This window comes from Lepidochelys kempii, chromosome 6, assembly GCF_965140285.1.
Source record: "Lepidochelys kempii isolate rLepKem1 chromosome 6, rLepKem1.hap1, whole genome shotgun sequence".
NCBI lineage: Eukaryota > Metazoa > Chordata > Testudines > Cheloniidae > Lepidochelys > Lepidochelys kempii.
Window position 1 is genome coordinate 59,246,964 of NC_136385.1, and position 24,264 is coordinate 59,271,227.

The window sequence follows — 24,264 nt, forward strand, 5'->3', positions numbered from 1 at the left end:
TGTAGATATCGTTAAATTGCTTCAACCCCGTCATGTAGACAGTCTTAAATTGGTTTGAGCACCTTAGGCAGTGTCTACGCCTAAAACGTAGGTTGACCTAGCTACATCACCCGGGGATGTGAAAAAATTTGCCCCCATGAGAAATGTGGTTGAGCTAACATAAGCCTTAGTGTAGACACCACTAGATTGGTGGAAGAATTCTGTCGACCTAGCTACCACCTCGCTACAGTGATGGAAAAACCCCTCCTGCTGCTGTAGCAAATGTCTACAGTATGATGCTACAGCTGCAGCACCGTAGCTATGCCACTGCAGTGTAGATGTAGCCTTACCTCAGTTTTAAGATGATTCAATACTGTTCAAAGGCACTCTTAAACAAATTCAGAAATCCCTACACAATGGGGTTGTACTGATCTTAACTACACCAGTTCCTAAACAGGTTGAATTAAAACAGTGTAATTTGTATGTGTAGACCAGGCCAAAGACACTGGTTAATTGCTAGGTGGTTAACAGCTGGGAACTAACCATTTTCCAAAGTAGGTATGGGCCACTAGAGAGCTGTCTGCACAGGAGCAGGGAAGGCTGGGAGATTGGCTTCAGTAAGGTCTTCTGGGAAAATGCAGAATCACCTAGCCTTTCTTCCCAGCCAGGAATTCTCTGATCACAGAATGTAGGAATGGAAGAGAGCTCAAGAGGTTATCTTAATTCAGTCCCCTGCATTGAGGAAGAACAAAATATTATCTATTCTAGACCATCCCTGACAGGTGTTCGTCTAACTTGTTCTCAAAAACCTCCAATGATGGAGATTCCACAACCTCCCTACATAATTGGTTACAGTGCTTAACTACCCTGACAGGAAGTTTTTCCTAATGTCTAACGTAAATCTCCCTTTCTACAATGTAAGCCCATTGCTTCTTGTCCTGTCCTCAGGGGATAAGGAGAAAAATTTGTCACCTTCCTCTTTATAGTAACCTTTTACATACTTGACTGTTACCATGTCTCTTCTCCAGACAAACCCAATTTTTTCAATCTTTCCTCATAGGTCATGTTTTCTAGACCTGTATTCATTTTTGTTGCTCTCCTCCGGACTTTTTCCAATTTTTCCACATCTTTCCCAAAGTATGGTGCCCAGAACTCCAGTTGAGGCCTTATCAGTGCTGAATAGAGTGGAAGAATTGCTTCTCGTGTCTTGCTTTCAACACTCCTGCTAATACATCCCAGAATTATGTTCGCTTTTTTTTGCAACAGTATTACATTGTTGAGTCTCATTTAGTTTGTGATCACCTATGACCCCCAGATCCTTTTCTAAAGTACTCCTTCCTAGGCAGTCATTTCACATTTTGTATTTATGTAGTTGATTATTCCATCCTAAGTGTAGTACTTTGCATTTGTTCTTATTTAATTTCATCCTATTTATTTCAGACTGTTTCTCCCAGTAGATCATTTTGAATTCTAATCCTATCCTCCAAAGCACTTGTAATCTCTCCCAGCTTAGTATCATCTGCAGACTTTATAACAGTACTCTTTATGGCATTATCCAAATCATTGATGAAGATATTGAATAGAACCAGGCCCAGGACAGATCCCTGCAGGACCCCACTGGATATGCCATTCCAGCTTGACTGTGAACCATTGATAAATGCTGAGTATGGTTTTCCAAATAATTGTGCACCCACCTTGTAGCAGATTCGTCAAGGCTACATTTCCATAGTTTGCTTATGAGAAGATCCTATGAGACCGTATCAAAAGCCTTACTAAAGTCAGGATATATCACATCTTCCGCTTTTCCCCCATCCACAAGACTTGTTACCCTGTCAAAGAAGATACTAGGTTGGTTTCATATGATTTATTTTTGACAAATCCATGTTGACTATTACTTGCTAGGTACTTACAAATTGATTCTTTGATTATTTTTCCAGGAATCTCCCTTGCCATTTAACCATGCTGCCAGTTCCAGTGTTTTCCCCCCCTCCTCTCATGGTTCCCACCTCAAGTGGACATTCAGTGACGATATAATTTTAAACTTGTGAAAGGAAATACTTCTTTACAAAATGCATAATGAATCTGTGGAACTAATTGCCACAGGATATTATTGGCTAAAAGCTTGGTAGGATTTTAAAAGTTTAGTTATATGGATGAGAACATCCACATTTACATTAGATTGGAAAAATATAAGGGATACAAAGCCTCCTGCTTTAGGGTTTAAACCAACCACTAATTGCCCAAGGCTAAGAAGAAATTTACCTATGGGCAGATTATCCCAGAACTGTCCATTATGGGGTTTCTTGCTCCTTCCTCTGAAGAATTCAGTACTGGCCACTGTCAGGCAGCCTGAACTAGATCCACCACTGGTTGGATCCACAATAGCATTTGCTGTATTTCTCTGTATTTCACACATACACACCACTAGTTCCCGGTGTGATGGAAGGTCAGGAAATGGCAGTCAAGGTAGGTTATATTGGAAGCTGGGCTGGGAAGAAACAGTGTGCAGCCAGCACTGTACCTGGGAGGGGAAGCCAGGCTGGCAAAAGAAAAGTGGGTGGGAATTGTGGGTCCTTACTGTACCTAAGGATCAGGCAGAAAATTTGAGAAGTTTGGGGGGTTGGCAGGCATAGTAAGCCATGTAACAGGAAAACGTGGCTTTAACATTATCTTGTTCTTGTGTGACCTAATAGAAAATGTTACCAGTTCACTCTCACACAAAGCTGAACCTTACTGAATTCTCAAAATCTCTATGAGAAATCTAGTTATTGGGCACATACAACATTATCCTGCCCTACAAGATACTATCCTATAAATATCAGTGTTGTTGGCTACTGGGTTGAACCGTGCACATTCTGTAAAGTATGAATGCCTTTGTGGAAGTTGTTAAATATCTAAAAGTAATTGTGCTTGTGTAGAGGAGCAGACTCATCTCATCAACGTTCTCACTCAACTGGGAGGCTGGGGATGAAGAGTAGCTGGAGAATCAGGCCTTAACTGTCACTGGAACATTTCCGTACTTTTGCTTGTGCTGGGGCAAACGTTCCCTGCACTCACTTATGCTGCTCAGGTGGACTAACCACGGAACAGATCATAGCGAAGCAGCATATCTCCTGGGTGCTCTATGCATTGTTTTTTGAATGCCTGAATAGGTCAACACAGACATGACATCTGATGCACAAGCACAATCCCTAGTAGCCTCCTTCCCAGTGCTACGTTGCTGTGAATGAGGGCTCACTTTTTCTGACATATTTATAAAAGGCTAATTAAAAAGTCTCGTAGGCTGTTCGTATTATTTTGCTGGTGGGAGTGATAAAGGCTGTTGTTTGCATAATTACTGATGACTATAGACCATTGTGGGTACTGTATGTAGCACAATAGTATATAAAACATAGCTGATTCCAGTCAAACGGGCAGTTGGTTAACACTAAAACCAGAGCTGATTGAAACTCATGCTGTCGGAGGCTTTGCAAACCTGTTTCTTGTATTTACAAAACTTGATCAAGTTTGTGAACTTTTCCCCCTGTAATTTTGTGTGTGTGTGAGAGAGAGAGAGAATGTGAATTCAAGGAAAAATATACACATTTCTCTATCCAAAAAGAAGTTGTGCTTTGAATTAACAATGATTCATACAAGGCACAACGGAAGGAGATTGTAGAAGGAGGCATAATGGCTGCTCTCCCATACTGACATTGGGGTGATTGTGACATGGAGCCTTCAAAGCTGAAGAGAAGAGGAGTAAGAAGGGGAGAAGATGTTGTAAATTATAATAAATATATAGTTTTCAAATAGGATCAACCAGTTTTATATGCACAGTATTCGGGTTCTGCTTCTAGTCCTATATGCCTACAAAAAGTACTTAAGCAGCAATGGATAGGACGCTTATGGCTTACAGGATGCCTTTCTTTCCTCCTCCAAGATGAAGAAAAGGAGGCGCTAGCCTGACTATTCTATTCTAGACTATTCTGACTATTCTATACTCTAAATCTGTATATTATCGAGATGCATGTAGAGGATGGGTTGACTAGCAAGATTAATTTCCATGTTCCCACTGCGCTGAAATTGGGCTTCTGGAGAACAGGAAAAAAAAATCTCATTGTTGAACTTCGATCTTTCAATCAAAAGTCATTAGCAGGTCGTTAGCCTGTGTTATTGGATTTCAAGCATTTTGAGTTTCTCTACACTGTATTCTTTTGTACTGGATACCAATGAAACTGCACACGTGCAAAAGCCACCAGTGTAGATGATCTCTCAGTTTCCTAGACTGCAATTCAAAATGTTTGGCTCATGCACTCATCATCAGCCACCATGATCTTCCCCCTTTTGAGTACCCAGGTACTGCTTAACCAGCAAGGGAGAAGCTAAGAAATATGGCTTATCTTGAAGGGTCAAATGGTGTTTGAGCAGCTGTTGGTGGGAGGCCAGGATTGGTGGGAGGCCAGAAGGTTCTGTCATTTCCAAGACTCCTGGGGTGGAACAGGGGGTCGCAGAGTCCAGGAAGACCAGAGTCCAGGAAGTCACCAATTCTGTTTAACACATTTTAGGCAAGAAAAATGTCAAAGGTGAGTGTGTGCGTCACAAGCACTAGCACTGATAGTCCTTCATACGGCATGTATATTGTTACAGTAATAGAAGTAGTAACAATTGTTACAGTAATAGAAGTAGTAACCTCTCTTCCCAGGCTGAAACAGCTGCCACAGACTCAAGAACCTGTTTAATAGTCCTTAGGTATCCCTGTTCATATTCTTGTATCTATACACTGACATATCATTGTCCATAATTCAATGTTATCTAATCTTGCTGGTTCTGTGGCTGTCTTTGAAGATCGTTCTGGCATGACTGTGGATGTGTCTCAGTTGACTTTGATAAGAAAGGGAGGGGGCACACCTCCACTGAAGTTTATGATTCAAGCCTACTTTATCCTCTCCCTCAGGTATGTGGTCATATCCCGAGAGGAGAGGGAGCAGAATCTGATGGCCTTTCAGCATAGTGAGAGGATTTACTTCCGAGCCTGTCGGGACATCCGGCCTGGGGAGAGGCTGAGAGTCTGGTACAGTGAGGATTACATGAAGCGGTTGCATAGTATGTCCCAGGAGACAATCAACAGAAACCTCACAAGAGGTGAGTTCCTTCCTTCACATCATCCCTTTTTTCCCTGTCTGTGATCAAGCTTTGTGCACCAAGTGCTTTCGATCGAAGGCATAATATAAATAAATAATACTCAACCTCTATACGGAGTTCTGAACTTCTATAACCAAAGTCCACTGAGTGCAGAGTCCCTCCTGCCTGGTTCCCTGGGATAGATACGAGTTTAAAAAAACCCACACGTTTTGGAGTGAAGGATCACAGAAGGGCATTTTCACTTCATGTACTGTAAGAAACTGAAACAAAGCACTGGGATCTCAGAGCTTTCCCTCTACAAGGCTCTCTTTTCTGAAGGCTGCTGAGCTGGTGGCTCTCTGAAGACCATAGATTCCAAGATCAGAAGGGACCATTGTGATCATCTAGTATTTGGATGGCTCTGTGTGCATGTGAAAGGGATGTTTCCTTGGTGTGTTTTGTATATGTCTGCTTTCCTGACATAATTTCTCTCTTTCTTCAGTGAGTCAATTTGGGAATATCACTGCATTGGCTAGAGGCTCATCAGACATACAGCTTTACATGTCTTGTAATGCATATGGCAGACTTTGTAATTGGCAGTGGAATCAGATTATTTTTTCGTTGGATTAGTATTGTTGTCTTATTGCAGGAATAGCCACACTGGAACAAATGAACTGGTCCTGCATTCAGTTGCCAGAGCATTCAGAGATTTAGAGGAAGACAAAAACAAAACAAATCACAAAACCTCTCATGCACCTGATTGTCTGTACAATGCAATGACACAAAGGGGACCAAGGGAATTTATTTGCAAGCCCAGCCACAGAATGGCAGGGCCTCTGAGAGGCAGCCAAACTAAATACAATTTTATAATTAAAAAGCCTATGTGTATTATTGCACAGCTGCTGCCTTGACTTGGTAAAAGGTGTCTTCTGTTAAAACATGGGTAGGGCAGAACCTCCTGGAAGATCTGTTTAGTCTGTCACCCTGGTTTTTACGCATGGGAAATATGGTATATCAATGATAATATTTGGTGAATATGCACTTATTCCATGAACAATTATATTAATAATTGTACTGTATACAAGCTTATGGGGAGTTGCTTTATCCCACACATGTCGCCAGTTGCTCAAACATTTTGAAACTTTCAGAAGATACTAAAGGGAAAGACTATGTCCTGGGTTTCCCACATGTCAGCTGGCAGTTAAGTGGTATGCCCCAATGCTTGTCTGAGCCTGAATGCCCATAACACAGGTTCTGGAAATCAATAGCCCTGCCACACAAACACCACACTTGCATTTAGACCTTGGATTTGTATGAATTCAGAGATTAAGTCACAGTGCACATTGGACCAGAGTGAAACTATGTGTGTAGTGGAGAACTGGGTCTGCGTCTCACCATCCTGCTGCATGATCTTGTTTTAGAAGAAATTGAGATGGTTGAAAAGGCCTACCGAGAAACCTGCAGGTATCTCTGGCAGCCAGTCGCTCTCTGCAATGGGCTCGGTATTGCAGAACAGAAATGGAGACATTGCAAATACTGAGGCCTTGTCTACACTACAGGGGAAATTCGATCTAAGCTACGCAATTTGAGTTACGTGAATAGCTCAAAACCGCATAGCTTAGATCTACTTACCGCAGGGTCTACACTACGCAATGTCAATGGGAGATGCTCTCCCGTCGATTCCCCCTATTCTTTTCGATCCAGTAGAGTACAGGGGTCGACGGGAGAGCGATCTGTGGTCAATCTAGCGGCTCTTCACTAGACCCGCTAAATTGACCGCTGATACATCAATCGCTGCTCATCAATCCCCCGGTAAGTGTAGACAAACCCTGAGCATCACTTGCAGACTTTCTTTAGAATTCCCAGATTTTACAGCATCTGCTCTGAGGGCGGCTCTGGAAGGTGCTTCACCTTGCTGATCAGTAGAAAATAGAAATCTTTTAAATAATATTATATTTAGAAGCATACCCAAAGCATGCACAGTCCTCTACAGCCTGCCAAGTAAAAAGACAGACTTTGTAAAGTCCCAATAAGTAACAAAGCTGCTATTATTTTTCATTTTGTTTTTATCATCAGAGTTTCTGCCTTAAGACCTATTATATAAGGGTTTTTCTTGTGGTTTAATATCTTTATAGGGGGCTGAACCATTTATTTAATTATAAAAGAAGTAGGATCAGTCTTAAGTCACTTCCTTTATTTCTGGCTGCAATCCTCCACTAAAGGGGAAAAAATAAGGTAAAATATTCAAGCCCTTAGAAACGCCCTGGTGAAATGCATTGAAACATAGGCTGTTGTTTTGGTTCATACAAGACGGCAGGTGGGGATACAACCCTAACCTAACAACCTGGCATGAAATTGGTTGTCCAGTCCAGCCCTCCATATAGTGGAATACCCTGAGTGTTTTGAGTCTTGCATCGTTTCTGCATTCTTAGCATTGCTTTCCTCAGAAAGACCCTAGTAACTCCTACACTGTAACTTATGAAAGCATGAATATGGTTTAAAAACAAAAAATCAGCATAAAGCAACCTCTTGTTTGGGAAGTCACCAGTGCTTGAAGTTATTTACAAGATAGAAGAAAGATGGAAATTGAACCAAACCTATCATCCTTTGAATATCCAGGTAAGGAAATCTGGCTATTCCCTTTGTTTTAAGCAATTAATTATTTGTATAATGTTGCTTTTATTTTTTAATTTTGAATAGCGGCCACATTGTTTGAATCCATTGGGACAAGATAGCTGTCCCAACTTTGGAGGGCATTCACCAGTTTTAGCTGAGTTGGCAACATGTACCACAGGGATTAAGACTGCAAGTCTTTGATCTCTTTGCGCTCTCGTCTCTGGAAGAGCCTCAAACTGAAACAGAATGAAAAGGCCTTCCAAGCTTTCTGTTGTGAAATGGGCAGACTCTGGGGTTCTGATGGAAAACTCTGAATCTCAAGCTTCATGTGTTGTTCACCTGATACCTTTTACCAAGTCAAAGTAGTCACTGTACTTCCAGAAAGGCAATAGGTATTTGGGCCAGAGCCCTGGATTCCACTGTGATCAGTGATTAATTCTGTAGTCTCATTCCAGCACAGGTTGGTTATACCTGTTATGTTCGGCAACATGCCTATAGTTTTTCTTCTCTTAAAAATGTATGGGTCCTAATGTCTTTTTCCACAGTATGCATCCGATGAAGGGAGCTGTAGCTCACGAAAGCTTATGCTCAAATAAATTGGTTAGTCTCTAAGGTGCCACAAGTACTCCTTTTCTTTTTGCGAATACAGACTAACACGTCTGTTACTTTGAAACCTGCCTAGATACTGTCTCTCCATTTTGAAGGCTTGCCCGTTAGTAGAGCTCCTCTTCTTCTGAGTCCTGATTTCCACTGAATTCTTTTAGTTCCCTTATTTGTAATGCAATCAACAAATATGCAGGGATTTGGCCTGCTTTTTACTTTTCTTTTTAGTTTTGGATTGAGGAATATTTCATAGTTCTCTTTGATGATCCCCACCCCTCACTTTCCTTTCTAGGAGATAAAAAATTACAGAGGGAAAAGTCAGAAAAAAATGTGGAAAATCAAGAGGATATGAGAGGCCCCCTCCAGCTCACCACGTTAAAGCAAGGGAAGAGCCCCTACAAGCGCAGCTGTGATGAGGGGGAATCCCACACCCAGATGAAGAAAAAGAAGATAGATCTCATCTTCAAAGATGTCCTGGAGGCTTCCCTAGAGTCAGCAAAGCGGCAAGAGCACCAGCTAACAACAAGCACACCCCTTTCCATTAGAAAGGCATCCAAATACCAGGCCGAAGACATCTTTGAAAGGTGTGGAGCTGCCGTTCGACATAGCTCCCCAAACTTTAGCAGAAACCAAAATGAAGGTGAATGGAAGGTCCCCCATGGTTCCTCTTACAGTGCGGCCAAAGAGATGGGCCTCCTTGAAGATGAAGATGAAGAGCCTCTGTCACTCAAGGCAGAAAGCCCAACTGAGCTATCGCTAGCATCGACTCAAGGCAACTCACATGAAATCCCCACAACTTCCTTCTGTCCCAATTGCATACGATTGAAGAAGAAGATCCGTGAGCTGCAGGCTGAGCTAGACATGTTGAGATCTAGCAAGTTACCTGAGCCGCCTCTTGTACCATCTCAGGTACCCGAGCTCCAAGAGTTGTCTGACCCCACAGGTAAGTCATGCAGAATTAGAATGTTCTTCAAACCCTGCTTAAGGAGAGTAATGGAGTTACTATCTGCTGTGTATGTCTAAAATGTTTTACTCTGAATATTATGAGGAAAGCCTTGTTTTATGGAAGCCAGCTGAATAGGTTTTGTAGGGGGAAGAAGCAGTTGCTGTGTGTAGAATAGGAAGACATGGTTTGGGGAAGATTCTGTAATGATGACATGCTCTATTTGTTTCTATTGTAATCAATATGCTGTCAATAAAAAAACGGAATTCCATTGCAGCTGGTTTGTTTGCTGTATTCTTGACGCATTCTTTTTTTTCCAGCAGAAGCACCAGGAAGCTCTGCTTGAAAGTCTGAATGACTTGAAATGCTGAGTCTGAAATATACTAGCTCACTGCATGTGTATAAAGCATAATGAATTCTTTGCCTCCTTTGGAAGCATTCATTGTTCACTCTATGGCCTTAATGCAAGCGTGTGTCCCTTTCTGAAGATGTTTCATTTCCTCCAGGAACTTAGTGACTTTCTCTCCCAAAGCAGTATGTGGTTTACTTTATACATTGCGCTAGTGGCCAAAATGTCATACCATTTCTTTTTGTCCAAGGTGGCCTGATGTGTAAGATTTATACGAGAACTATGTTGATTTTTCTTTCAAAAATTGTATTCAGAGGACCAAATTCTACTACCGGTGTGCAACCAATGAAGGGTAGAATTTGGGCCAGTTGTTCAGACAATATTCTGTGTTATCTTTTGAATGTTTGCTGCACCTCTGAACTTTGTAAATATCTTTTCTTTTTCTTTTAAGCTTCTGAAAGCATCATCTCTGTTCCCACAATCATGGAGGATGATGACCAGGAGGTGGACTCTGCTGATGAATCAGTGTCCAATGACATGATAGCTGCAACAGATGAGCCTTCAAAGATGTCTTCTGCAACTGGTAGGAGGATTCGACGCTTCAAGCAAGAGTGGCTTAAAAAGTTTTGGTTTCTGCGGTACTCCCCTACGTTGAATGAAATGTGGTGCCACGTCTGCAGGCAGTACACGGTGCAATCCTCTCGGACTTCAGCCTTCATCATTGGCTCTAAGCAGTTCAAGATACACACTATAAAGCTTCACAGCCAGAGCAACCTTCACAAGAAGTGCCTGCAGCTCTACAAGCTCAGGATGCATCCAGAGAAGACGGAAGAGATGTGCCGAAATATGACCCTGCTCTTCAACACAGCCTATCACTTGGCTCTGGAAGGCAGGCCCTACTTTGACTTTAGGCCTCTTGCGGAATTACTGAGAAAGTGTGAACTCAAAGTGGTGGATCAGTACATGAACGAGGGAGACTGCCAAATCTTAATCCATCATATCGCCCGGGCTCTACGAGAGGATCTGGTAGAACGTATCAGGCAGTCTCCCTTTCTCAGCATCATTCTGGATGGGCAGAGTGACGACTTGCTTGCTGACACAGTAGCAGTTTACGTTCAGTACACGAGCAGCGATGGACCTCCAGCAACTGAATTCCTGTCTCTTCAAGAGCTGGGCTTTTGTACAACAGATAGTTACCTCCAAGCATTAGACAGGGCTTTTTCCAGTTTGGGAATAAGATTGCAGGATGAGAAACCAACTATCGGTTTGGGAGTAGATGGTGCTAACGTTACTGCCAGCCTGAGAGCCAACTTGTTCATGACCATCAGAAAGACTCTGCCTTGGTTGCTTTGTTTGCCCTTTATGGTACACAGGCCCCACTTGGAAATTTTGGATGCCATCAGTGGGAAAGAACTTCCATGTCTGGAGGAGCTAGAAAACAATTTGAAGCAATTGCTCAGCTTTTATCGTTACTCTCCCAGACTGATGTGTGAGCTGAGAGTCACTGCTGCCACTCTTTGTGAAGAGACAGAGTTCTTGGGAGACATCCGAGCAGTGAAGTGGATCATAGGGGAGCAGAATGTCCTCAATGCGCTGATCAAGGATTACCTTGAAGTCGTGGCCCATCTCAAAGATGTCAGTGGTCAGACACAACGGGCGGATGCTTCTGCCATTGCCTTGGCTCTCTTGCAGTTCCTTATGGACTACCAGTCAATTAAACTGATCTACTTCTTGCTGGATGTGATTGCTGTGCTTTCGCGCCTCGCCTACATCTTCCAAGGTGAATACCTCCTTGTGTCACAAGTGGATGACAAAATAGAGGAGGCTATACAGGAGATCAGTAGGCTGGCAGACTCACCTGGAGAGTACTTGCAGGAATTTGAAGAGAACTTCCGTGAAAGCTTTAACGGCGTTGCTGTGAAAAACCTGCGAGTGGCTGAAGCCAAATTCCAGTCAATCAGAGAAAAGATCTGCCAAAAGACCCAGGTAATCCTGGCCCAAAGGTTCGATTCCCGTAGCCGAACATTTGTGAAAGCGTGTCAGGTGTTTGATCTTGCAACTTGGCCCAGAAACACAGAGGAGCTCATGAACTATGGAAAGGAGGATATGGTACAAATATTTGAGCACCTGGAAGCTGTTCCATCATTTTCAAGAGAAGTTTGCAGAGAGGGGATGGACACCAGAGGGAGTTTGCTGATGGAATGGAGAGAACTCAAGGTGGATTATTATACCAAAAATGGTTTTAAAGACTTAATCTGTCACATTTGTAAATACAAACAGAGATTTCCACTCTTAAATAAAATAGTTCAGATCCTCAAAGTCCTTCCCACCTCAACAGCCTGCTGCGAGAAGGGGCGCAATGCCCTGCAGAGAGTGCGCAAAAACAACCGCTCTCGGCTCACTCTGGAACAGCTCAGTGATCTTTTGACGATTGCCGTTAATGGGCCACCCATTGCCAACTTCGATGCCAAGCGAGCACTAGATAGTTGGTTTGAGGAGAAATCAGGCAATAGTTATGCACTGTCAGCAGAAATGCTGAGCAGGATGTCCTCCCTTGATCAGAAGCCGATGCTGCAGAGCATGGACCACGGCTCTGAATTTTACCCTGATATTTAGGAAGGAATGCCTCAAATTCTGAAAGCTGTTGAATAATTTTTTAGTCTATACTCTAAACTTTGATATATTATATAAAATATATATATATATATAAATATATATATATAAAACTCACACTGAAAATTAAAAGTTAAGGCGATGTGCATCTGATAGAAGCTAAGTGGAATTTTAAGAAAGAGACAATATTTGAAATTTACTGATGTCTCCAAACATGGCAGCTGCAGCGTAGGTGGCAACATTTCATTTGTCAGAAGCATGTGTTGGGGCCATACTCTACATGTTCAAACCTAACAATCAATCTATAAGCTAGATGACGGGTCTCTGTCAACCTCCTCCTCACAGTTGTTTTCCTTGTGTGTTTGTGTGCGTGTGGGGTGGCGGGGGGGGTACCCCACCCCTTTCTTTTCATTGTTTAGTCTAGTTATTGAGCCATTTGAGCCATTCACTGATGGCTGTCTGATTTCCAACTGAGCGACTTGTGCATGTGTGTTGGGATCCCTCCCCTGCTCCCCAACTTCACCTTGTTTTCTCGTTTAGAAGTGGAAGCTTTATTCACTTATGCAGGGTGTTGGATATTTTTTTCCCCCTATTTTAAGAACAAATGTATCAGCTAAACTGTGATGCCTGTTTCTCAGTCCTCCCCACTGGTGGGCTGTAGAGTAAGGCAAAGCTTTCAGGTCCCCTTGTGATAACCCCATTACCAGTCAGACATATTATAACAATGTCATGTGCAGACTGTAAGATAGCATAATGGAGAAAGCATGGGGAGTTTTTTGCATTTATATTTTTACATTGTAGGAGATTAAAAAAAATTATACAACTGTTCATTCAGAACCAGGGCTGCTGTGGAAGTGAGATGGCCAATGAGTCAAGACCCATCAGAGGGTGGAGATTTCAGGGCTTAAAAATTATATTCTGATTTACATTATTTATACTCTGTCTTTATAATCATAGATTGTTGTGGTTTTGGTTTTATTTTCTTGAATGAGTGAAAAAACACCTGCGCTAATTCCGTGGCAGGGAATATCAATGCAAGATCTATCTTGGGTTATAATGGTGTGATGATGTCTTTTTAAAGGTTCATGTATTCTCTTGTGACCAAGGTGACATGTTTCACAGCATGGCAGAATGGCGACAAAAGGAAGAAAAATGCTGTACTTCTTCCTGTGAAATAGTTTGTCCTTCCTTGAAAGGGCACGAAGTCCAGCAGAAAGGTGGAAGTAGCACTTTCACCTTGAACTGCAAATGAGTTGTTGTTGTTTTTTTTTTAACAGAATCACACGCTCACACAATTATCGCTTCAGGTTAGAAAAGAAAAAAAAGAGGTGCAAAAACTCCCCAGATGCTAGTGCCTTGCCTTGCTAATGTGATATGGGCAGCACCAATCTGACCAGAGCATCACGGGAGTTGAGACCGTGTTGTCCAGAAGAATCAGGCTGGCATGTTCCCAATTCCCAGAGGGAAACGTCTTGTGCCAAGCTGTGTTGTTTGGAAACATGATGGTGGTGTCAGCAACACTGAACCTTTCCTTTCAACCGCTACCCTTGGTCTTGGTGCTAAGATATCTCTAGAACTGTTGCTGCTAGTTGATAGTTTTTCATTTATATAAATATATATAAATATATATATATATATAATTATTTTATTTTTAAACTTTTTTTGTTTTTAATGGTGATGTAGCATGTTTTAAATCAGTCTCTCTTGGAGTCACTTCTACTGCCAAGGTTCGCTCACTGTCTTCCCCAACAAAACACACACCACTGCCTGGATCCCGCCACACCGTTCAAACTAATCTGTGCTGAACAGCAGCACACAGGTCAGGTGGAGACATTCTGGCTCAGCTCCTAAGCCCAAGGGAAACGGCAGAACCTGTATGTCTGATGGGTTTAAAAGTGCATCCCGTCTATCCGTACATTACCCCTTATGGGGTGCGTTGAGAAGTGGAGTTGGATACTGTTCGAAGCATTAATTGTGATGACTTACTATGTTCCTTACCCTAATCCTGCCACACATACTATATAGCAAGGATGTTTAGCTGGTCACTTTTGAAAGGGTTAAAATAGACCAAGGAGCCTCTGAATTCAAATAGTGATATGTGGGAGGGAAGCAATCCAGTTTGCAGCACTTAACTCCTTCCTTTCTGCCCCTCCCATTCCCCATACAGTATATGGAATGAGTGTGCTAGTGCGGATGTGCCAGAGTGAGCTTGATAGGTAATGTCTAGTGTATGTCAAAATCACCATTAAGAATCAGGAACTGGAATGTTTCCCCCTGGAATCCCCTTAGAAATCAATAAGTGAGTCAGGTCATGACACTGTTCCATATCAGCACAGGGGAAGGCAATGTAATACCTGGCAAGTGAATAATGGTAATAAACGGCTGAGGTACCTTTCACTCCCAACAAAGCCTTGCATCAGGACGACTCGTCCTCCCAAATGAGGAGAGCTCTAGACCAGAGGCCCAGTGGAATTCTGCAGACTCAAATAGCTCATTGCTTAGCCATCAGAGGGGAAGCTCTTGCTAGAGGCCCAAGGTGTTCACAGCCCCTACTGGCCTGGGAATTAAAAAACTGCTCGTTGCACTGTCATAATACCATCAGATCAATTTCCTTTTGGGGGCTGTTCTGCCACTTTTTTAAATTAAAATGTGAGAAGATAAAAATTGAAATCCCCAAAAGAACCACTGTGCCACTCCTGAACTCTGAGCGGTAGCCGGACAATGTGAACTGGGATGCTGCAGGGAATTTCTCTTTCTTATGGCACACAGGTATCCAGGAAATCTGCAGCAAAGTGAATGGTAACAGTAGAAAAAGTGCATGATATAGACGGCTCTGAGCATGAGGGAGACTTTAAAGACAGCTTACGCTCTTCCCTTTTTGTGCTCAGCACAAGAACTTGGAAGATCCAAGTGTTCCACACTCCTCACCATGAAAAATCTGTGTATTCTATTTGCAATAGAAATAAGTCATTTGGCATATGGCCCTTTTTCAAACTGGAGCTGCAAACTCTGTGGCTGTCTTTCTGGAAAGGTCCATCCCCAAAACAGTTTTTAAATAGTAGAGCTGACCTGGTCCTTGTTCAAACCAGTGTTAAAGCCACAAAAAAGCCTGTTTACAACCTCTACACTGAGTGTCCTTACTTTCTAATGTTGCAAAAAGGCAGTAAGGTGGGTATCACCAGAGACTGGCTCAAAAGTGACTCTTGTGACCATCACGTTTTTGTTTTCAAATACAATTCATCATTGGTGACATCTCTCATAACAAATTCTCAACAGTAGATTGAAATGTGTATAGGGTTGCTTTCTCTCCATTCTGTCTGCAAAGCAGCGAGGGCTTCTCTTGCAAAAAATATGCCCCACTTGTGTGTCAGTGATATGAGTGACTCCCAGTGGCTGGATCTGCTGTTTCTGTCAACTGGAAAGGCAAGAGATGCCTAGTATTTAGCTGTGAAAAGCAAAAAGTGTTCAGTCCAATAACTAGCTGAACCACACTTACGGAGATTTATTTCATTATAATCTTTTTAACTGTTGATTGGACAATTTCTCTCACAGACGAAAGAGGCTGAAATGTGCTGGGTTGTAGTGATGACTGAGGGACAGCAGAGGGTGCCAGTTCACAACATTGGTTGGGTTCCAGTGTAACTGTAGCGGCATCACATGGTGTACTACAGTTCAGAAATCTGATGTTAGATGTAGACATCTTGGACAGATTCCTCCTGAGGTGAGGAGAAGAATGGGATCCGGTTTAAATTATTCCCCTCCTGCTCCATTTTAACTAAGAGGTGATTGTTTTGAATGTGTTGCTCATGGTATCTTGAACGTCTTCAAGAGCAAAGAAAAAATGGGTTTGTTATTCATTGACTGAGCTTTGCCTTTTTTCTTTTCTGTCTTCTTTAAGACAGCTGACCGTGAATGACATGCACTTCTCCAGACCCTTGGTTTTGTAGCCCTTGGGTTTTTTGGTTCCTGAAATCCTACCCTCTTTTTTCTCAGGCTCCTCTACTCCTTTATCCTGCTTGTTGGCAGACGTCCACTAAGCACACAGATGTTTTCTTCTACAGAGCTTGCCAGTGGCTGCATGAAGTCTAGGCCTCCTGGCCACTAGGCTGAACGCAACAGGGACAATCCTAAAGGCACAGGAAACCAAAGCTCTTCCTGTACTAGCAAGAGTGCAAGGATTACTTATGCATGCTACAAGTATCATGCACCAAATATGCAAGAGTGTCCCTAAGAAGGTATTGTCCTGGAATGTTCTTTGCATTAAACCTTGAATTGATCTCTGTGGTATGCAGGTGTACTCCTTGCACGTTTGGTGGTATGGGTTATCAGATGCTGTTCAGGTTCTAAATACATTTCTATCCCACAATGCAAACTCAGCCAGTTCGCCACTGGGATTCTTTGAAATTACATATCTTTCATAACTTATTAATATTGCTATTTGCTCGACCAATGGACAGTTTGCTTGGCAAACATTCAGTAACATCTGCTTTAGCCAGATTCCTCTCCCAACCCCATAAATAGAGGTGGTAAAAGTGAAGAAATGGTACGTTGATCCCCCAACCATTGTACTGTCAATCCAGTAATGCCTATGCAATTCCTGTCTCCCTTGGAGACATGTATAATGTGTGTGCATGTAAGCTAGTGTATGTATACAGTACTTATGCATACAGTCTATATATTGTATATACGCACATCCCAGTACATTTTCACACAGCGTAAGAAATAAAAATCACATGCCTATATATCTATAAATAAAATCCTATATATTTATATATTTCTATGTTTTGAATAGATATAAACCTATAATATAGATATAGAATCAATTGCCCTTGTATAACCCTGGCCCTGTGTTCTAGCGAGAGGTATGTAATACGGAAGACTGAGGACTTCAATACAGCTTTAATCTTATGCTGTGGAGGTCTACATTTGTGTGTATAGGGACTTTGCTGTGGTTAGGACAAGGAGGTTCGTTCCTTGTATGTTAAATAAGGTGCTAAATAAGGCTTGTGGAGCTGTAGTATTGGGACTGTGTCTTGGTGTCTGAGAAAGGTGAACGCCTTTGTCTTCTTTTGGATAAGCATACCATAGCTCCTGTGTACTCACACTTGGGCTGATACATATCTCACCCCTTTATGCACTTTTCTCTGTCTTCATGGAGAGGTTAGATGACCAAGGATCTGAATGCAGTGAAGATGTGGCTTTCTGCTTCACCTGGTTGGCATTCCTTGGTGGCCACCGACATGCAGTAAGCTAGTCCAGCACAATACAGTGGAATTTGTTTATATGTAGTGTATGTCGCACACAGCATCAGCCAATGTTTTAGAGATGAGGTTAGACTAAAACGAGAGCAAGAGAAAATGCAGAGTTGGTGCAGTCCCTCTTGTATAGTCAGAGATGGGAGGAATGATGTATGGAGCGGGAGTAGAACAAAAGAAAATGGACCGTGAGTTAGGAGTGATAAAGATGTGTGTGTTCATACTGAACTGGGAATCACACCTGTAGCTCCACCAAATTGAGCCATTAGGCCACTTCCCTTACAGTGGACCCAATGAGTGCAACTGCACTGTTGCTTCTCGGCGAGTGCTGTGTTTCACCAAGGGCAGCTATTTCTCAGTTGTTAACTCGCCTGACTGATTATCTAGATGGCATTCTTGGTGGAGAAGGGAATTATTTGGTTAAGTGAAGGACACTGTAAATGACACATGATGGACACTTAAGCCAACAGACAAGGTGCATTGACATTGCTGAGTTGAGCCATTCAGGGGGCTCAACCCCGCACCCACTCTCTTGAAAAAACAAAACAAAGATAAATATTTTTCTATGACTGGCAGTTCCAGCTTGAGGACTTCTTGGTGGATCCAGGACACAGCTTCCATGGATTGACATTTATAGAGTGTGTGCTGATGTCTGCGCCCCTTTCCCTTCTTCCTCTCTCCACACGAAATTGCTGCTGTGGACAGAGCTGTGCGTATTACACTGGCTTGCCACTTTTCATGTGAGGCAAGGCAGGATGACTAGAGCAGCTTTCCTCTCAAAGGTAATGGATTCATTGCTGCTCCTCCCCGAGAGAGAGAGCTGTTGTAACTTCAACGGAGGAGAATGGAGATTTGGCTTTCCAGCTCCAGAGTCAGCCTAGCAACCACTTAACTTCATATGTTTGTTTTAATTTTTCATCTCTTTTGGGAGGAGGGAGAGTTCAGTGCATTTTAGCTCTGACCATTGAGTGACTAGTTACACTGGTATTGCATTAGCAGATGCTTTGCAGACTTTCCTCATGCAACCTCAATCCCCTGCTATCCTGGGCCTCTCTCTTCAAACAACTCTGCTAATCCGCCTCAGTCACAAACCTGCCTTTCCTGAGTCTCTCTGAACTATGACTGCCAGTTGTGCTGAATGGCACCCAGTAAACACATACAGCAGAGAGAAACGAGTACCAGTTCCTCATGGACCTCATGGATGGTTTCCCCACCCCCCATCTTCTCCTGAAAATGCCACTGACATTAAACTCAGTTAGCAAACCAATCCCCAGTCCACATGCTGCCAATAGAGTATTTCCTGCCTGGCATTGGAATCCTTTATGCACTGCACCTCATGTACAGAATGCTCACTGGACTGTGCGGGGGAACCACGTCCCATATGCTGTACTATGTTGTGATTGGAGGGCTATTAGGGTTCCTGTCATTCAGGCATCCTCAGAGACTCATCAACCGTTGTACACAATACATTTTTTGTTTAATTTCCTACAGAAAACAAAGTCTCTACCTTCCCCCACCCAAAGCACAGCCCTGCTGAACTGTTTGTTTCAAACACACACACACACACACACACACACAGAAAAAATATCTAGAAGTCTATTATTACATATGTATTAATATGTTAATATCACACTTTCGGAGAACGTTAAAATGTTATTACTTTGCAGACTATGCTTTATAGTACCTGTGTGAAAGGACCTAGGACACTGGATACGAATAGAGCTATGTTGATATATCATAGTATGTACACGAGAACTTTCCTTTTGTCATATTATCCTTCTAATGTAAGATGATTGTTAATAAAAAACATTTAAATTTATCAGGTTGGGTTACTTTCTCTTTATTTTATTATTTAAGGCTAATAGAACTTAATTTCCTAAAGGGAGGGACACCTAAACTGCCCCCAAAAGGCCTATTTTGGCAACTTGCTAGGAAGGCACCAATAATTTGCATCCAGTCTATTGCTTCTTGAGGATGGTCAGCAAAATTGCTCCCTTCTGCTGCTGCATCACTTCAGCTATCACAGTCTCTCTGTATTTCTTATATGGAGTGCCCCAGCCTTCCAGTGTTTCTGCTACAGTTGCCTTAATTGTGAGACCTTTATTTCAGTCACACTGGTGCTTTTCCTGTGTGTTACACAGTACCCAGCTCAGCTGTCTCCACATATTCACAAAACGTTGGTTGGATTTGGCTTGCAGAACAGAATCCCATTTCAGACTCTCCATGCTTCCAACATAGGGGAGACCAGACTCTCCCACCCTCAAAAGAAGTTTTGTTTTATTTCAGGATGCTCCTTCTTTTAAATTGGTGTAGTTTTTGCATGAAGTTTTTGTTAAGGCTTAATCTACACACAGAGCTGCATAGGGTAAACTAAAGTTGCGATTTTAAACCAGTTCAGTTAAACCAGAGCAACTTTGTGTGTGGACAGTCATATCAGTTAAAACAATTGCTCAAGTTTTTAAATCCATATAAGTGCTTTCACACAGGGGTTTGTAAAGGTTTAACTTAAACCACTTTTTAAACTAAGTGCAAAGTAATGCACTTTGAAGGAAATAATTGCAACTACTCATGCATGTTTCTGAGTTCTAAATAGCTGTAACAACTCAGGGCAAGTCTACATAACAAAATTAAGATAACCTAACCTAAGTGACATCAATCTACAGCCACTGCAGTAATTGAATCAGTTTTACAAGTCCACACTACGCTCCTTGTGTTGGTGGTGCACCTCCACACCAGAAGCGCTAGCACTGATTTAACTGGGGCATTGAGGGACAGTTTCTGAAAGGCAGCAACAGTTGCTGTAAGCAACACAATGCCTACACTAATACTACATCGACCTAACTACATTGACTTAAGTGCTACGCCGCTCATGGAGGTGGAGTTATTAACTCAGTGTAGTGGGCGAGTTATATCGGTGGGAACTACATTTTAGTGTAGGCGCTTACAGAGTTAGGTGGACGTAAGCTGCCTTACGTCGACCTAACTCTGTAGGGTAGACCAGAGACAAGTAATTGGGCACTAGGCATCGTTGTGAAGAGTTTAAAAAAAAGGCAGCAAAAAGGATGTATGAAGAACAGTTTAGAAATGATAATGTCATTATATAAATCAGTGATACAACCTCACCCACAATGCTACATTCTGTTTTGGTCACCCTGTCCTAGGATATATCTGCAAGAGTCCACAGATTGACCATATCAGTGGTGTGCACAGACTTCTTTACAGATTGAAAAGATTGAAACTATTTATTTTGGTGAGTAAACAAATAAGGATCATATAAAAAGTAATTGTATGGAGCAGGTAATTCATGCACTTGTATTTACCCCTTCTTATAATGCAACACAAAAAGGGGCACTCAAATGGAGACAAAGGGGCAGCAACTGTAAAAAGGGGACACTTTCTTATACACCTGCCAGATCCTAGATTAAATTGGCTGCTTCCCTGATTGGTCTGGACCTGTTCTCTTTCTGAATATCTGTCTAAGGCTGTGCCTACACGACAGAGACTATCCTGGCATTTCTATGCTGGTGTAGCCATGCTGACATAGCCCTGTAGTATTGGTGCAGCCTACAGCGACAGAAGTGATTTTTCCATTGATATAGGAACACCACTTCCCTGAACAAAGTTAGCTACATCGATGGAAACAGTCTTCTGTCAACATAGGCACTGGAGGTGAGGTCAGCATAACTATGTCAGTCAGGGGGTAGTTTCTTCATACCCCTGACTGTGACATAGTTTTGTTAACCTCACTTTTAAGTGTAGAACAAGCCTAATTTCTTACTCCCTATGAGTCAGCATCCTGGTGGATGGTGTCTCTTGAGAAAGGAAAGTTACTTATCTGTAATGCTGCCTCAATAAAGATACTGTTCCAAGTGGATACCCACCTCCTCTTGGAGTTTGGGGATTATCTTCTTTTAAAGTATATCAATGCTTGCATCTTGCTTTTTGGGGGGAGAAGGCGTTGTTCTTTTTGTTTCTTGTTTTAGTCCTAGTTAATCATTTTGAATTGTCCTGTCATCCTGGGAGCTTCATGTCTTGCACAGCAGAAGGAACTGACTAGAAAGCCCAAAGAGCAGCATTTATGCCCAGAGTGGGCCTGGATCACACTCTGCCCCATAACTGCTGCCATTAGGGGGCCAAAATTCTTTGAGGAAATTCCACCTATTTCAGATGAAGGAGCAAGAATTGCGTGATACTGCTTCCCTCGTGATCGTATTCAGACAGGTCAGTAGCTTTTCCATTGTACTTACCTAGCATTTATAAAGCTCTACCCACATAAATAAATAAATGCCAAAATTTTCAGAAGTGGCTGCTGATTGTGGGTGCATCAATTTTGGGGTGTGCAACATGAGACACTTTGGAGCCTGATTTTCAGAGGTCATCGGCCCCCCACAGTTCTAATTGAAGTCAATGGGAGTTGCAGCTGCTGAACGCCTGTGGAAATCAGGGCCAACAGTGTCTCAAGCTTGGCACTCAGAATTGTAAACATCCAAAATCAGTGGACACTTTAGAATATTTTGGCATAAGCGACTTGTTCAAGGCCACCAAGCGAACCAAGTTTTACATTAATTTGCCCTTCTTTGGAAGCTTTCATCCTAGGCAACTCAAAGGATTTTTTAAAACATTAATGAGCCACCCAGCACCTCTTTGAGGTAAGTAAGTATTCATCTTCATTTTACAAATGGGAAAACAAAGACACAGGCTAAGTGACTTGTCCAAGGTCTCATTGGAAGTGGTCAGTGGAAGGGGCAGTGATAGAACTCTGATCGCCTGAGTTCTCTTCACCCTGTGGAAGCGGTGGCAGCAAATCAGAGCAATGCCCCATCTCAAACCAAGCTGATTAAACCAATTTGTGAAATACAAGTACAGGATGTGAAATGAACTGGTGAGTCTCAGTTTAGTTCCTAGCAGCCAGGTGTCCATGGCACAAAAAATCACCGCCACAATCAGCTGTAATTGGATTCCATCTTGGGAGCTCAGGCCAAGGTCTAAATGGGCCATGGAAGCGGAGCATAGGGGATGCGACAGTATGTAGAAGGGAAGCTTGCACTGCTGGTTACCTACTTTGTGACTAAAGGTAACTTCAGTCTCAAGGGCTGCTGATTTTAATGCCTTTAATAAACACCAGCTGTACATGAAAATAGTGAAAGGCGCAAAAGAGAAAACAACTGTTTGTGATAGTTCTGTTAGCATTGAAGCCACCGGCAAACTCTCTCTTATCTCTGCTGGTGTCATTATCACTGTCCATCAAGATGGCTGATGCTGGCAAGAGGCTCTGAAATGCTGGTATATAGCATCAGAAAAACAAACCTGCAGCTTCTTCCTGGTGAGGAATATTACATATGCCCCTGAGGCCTGTTGCAATGCCACACTGAGGGAAAGGGTCAGCTTGCTTTTAAATTGACCCAGACACACAAGGGAGGCTGTCAGCACTTCTTTGGGTCTATTGTTAACTGTCTCTTTTAATATAGTAGGTGAAATGAAGGGAGCAGTGTGTGCCTATGTGGGAGAGAGGCAGTTAATGGGTTAACAGTTTTCTCTCCACTCTTCCTTCCTTTAATAAACTTAGATTTCCCTAGTCAGCTCACTTTTTAATTTCCTTTTGGTGTGATTATAATGCTGTAAGTTTCCTTAAATTCAGCAGGGCACCTCAGGACAGGCTCTGTATGAGGAGACTGAGTCTGCAATAATGTGTCTGATTCAGTGAGTTAGGGGCTGAGAGGGAAGGAACCATGGTGTGACTTTCCTATTAATGAAGCAGACTGGTTTCTATGGAGATGCCTTGCTCTCCTATCAGTCGCCATCTCCCCCTCCCCCTCCCAAGGTGTCTCAGGCAAGCAGTGGCTGAAGGGAAGCAGGCACACACCACGCCCAACACACAGCTGTATTCTCTGACCTGTCCCCAGTGGGCTCAATAAACAGATCCCTCACCAAGGGTGTTAAATTGCAAGAGCAGCCTTCATGGGCTGTGCCACATGCCTGTCTGCTTTTGGAGATACTGCGCTGTGGGCGAGAGGGAGCAGCAGATGCCAGTTTTTGCAGACAGAACAGTTACCACATGAATTGTGCTGCAATTCACTTACAAGGGGGAAAGGGGTGTCTAAAAATAGCAAATATCTGACAGAAAAATCAAAGGCACCAGGCTGCTGTAGAACAGAATGTGATGACTCACTAGACTTTTCATCACTCTGAAGCCCCAGATTCGAAGCCCATTTTAGTCCAAGTAAAATAAGTTTGCTGGCCTCAGATGGGTGGCTGTCCATATTCCTTACAGCTGCCTCATGTTTCTGAGTGATTGGGACACTCAGCAGAGTGGCCTTTAAAAAAGGAGAAGGAAAGGGCTACAGGTTGGGACTAAAGTGATCCAGGACTGGGAATCACATGGAGTGGGGCAGGTCAGGTTTGAGGGGCAGGTCAGGAGCAGAGATGTGTGCATGAGGGGCTAGGCATACTATAGCAGGGTGTCAGAGTAACAGCCGTGTTAGTCTGTATTCGCAAAAAGAAAAGGAGTGCTTGTGGCACCTTAGAGACTAACCAATTTATTTGAGCATAAGCTTTCGTGAGCTACAGCTCACTTCATCGGATGTATACTGTGGAAAATACAGAAGACGTTTTTATACACACAAACCATGAAAAAATGGGTGTTTATCACTACAAAAGGTTTTCTCTCCCCCCACCCCACTCTCCTGCTGGTAATAGCTTATCTAAAGTGATCACTCTCCTTACAATGTGTATGATAATCAAGGTGGGCCATTTCCAGCACAAATCCAGGTTTTCTCCCCCCCCCCCCCCCCAACAAACCCACTCAC

General features: G+C 42.7%; 1 protein-coding gene across 5 annotated transcripts in view; it reads left to right on the top strand.

Moving 5' to 3' along the window:
* PRDM11 (PR/SET domain 11) overlaps nt 1-19,277 on the top strand; it is a 62,459-nt gene extending 43,182 nt beyond the window's left edge. For 4 of the 5 annotated variants that reach the window (XM_073348086.2, XM_073348087.2, XM_073348088.2 and 1 more), the window contains 3 exons: nt 4,913-5,100; nt 8,591-9,241; nt 10,042-19,277. In XM_073348086.2, the coding sequence (XP_073204187.1) occupies nt 4,913-5,100; nt 8,591-9,241; nt 10,042-12,206 (3,004 nt within the window). In that variant the 3' untranslated portion in view covers nt 12,207-19,277. The remainder of the gene's footprint in view (nt 1-4,912; nt 5,101-8,590; nt 9,242-10,041) is intronic. The other variant, XM_073348090.2, reaches the window with a different exon arrangement.
* Nucleotides 19,278-24,264: the final 4,987 nt, after the last annotated feature.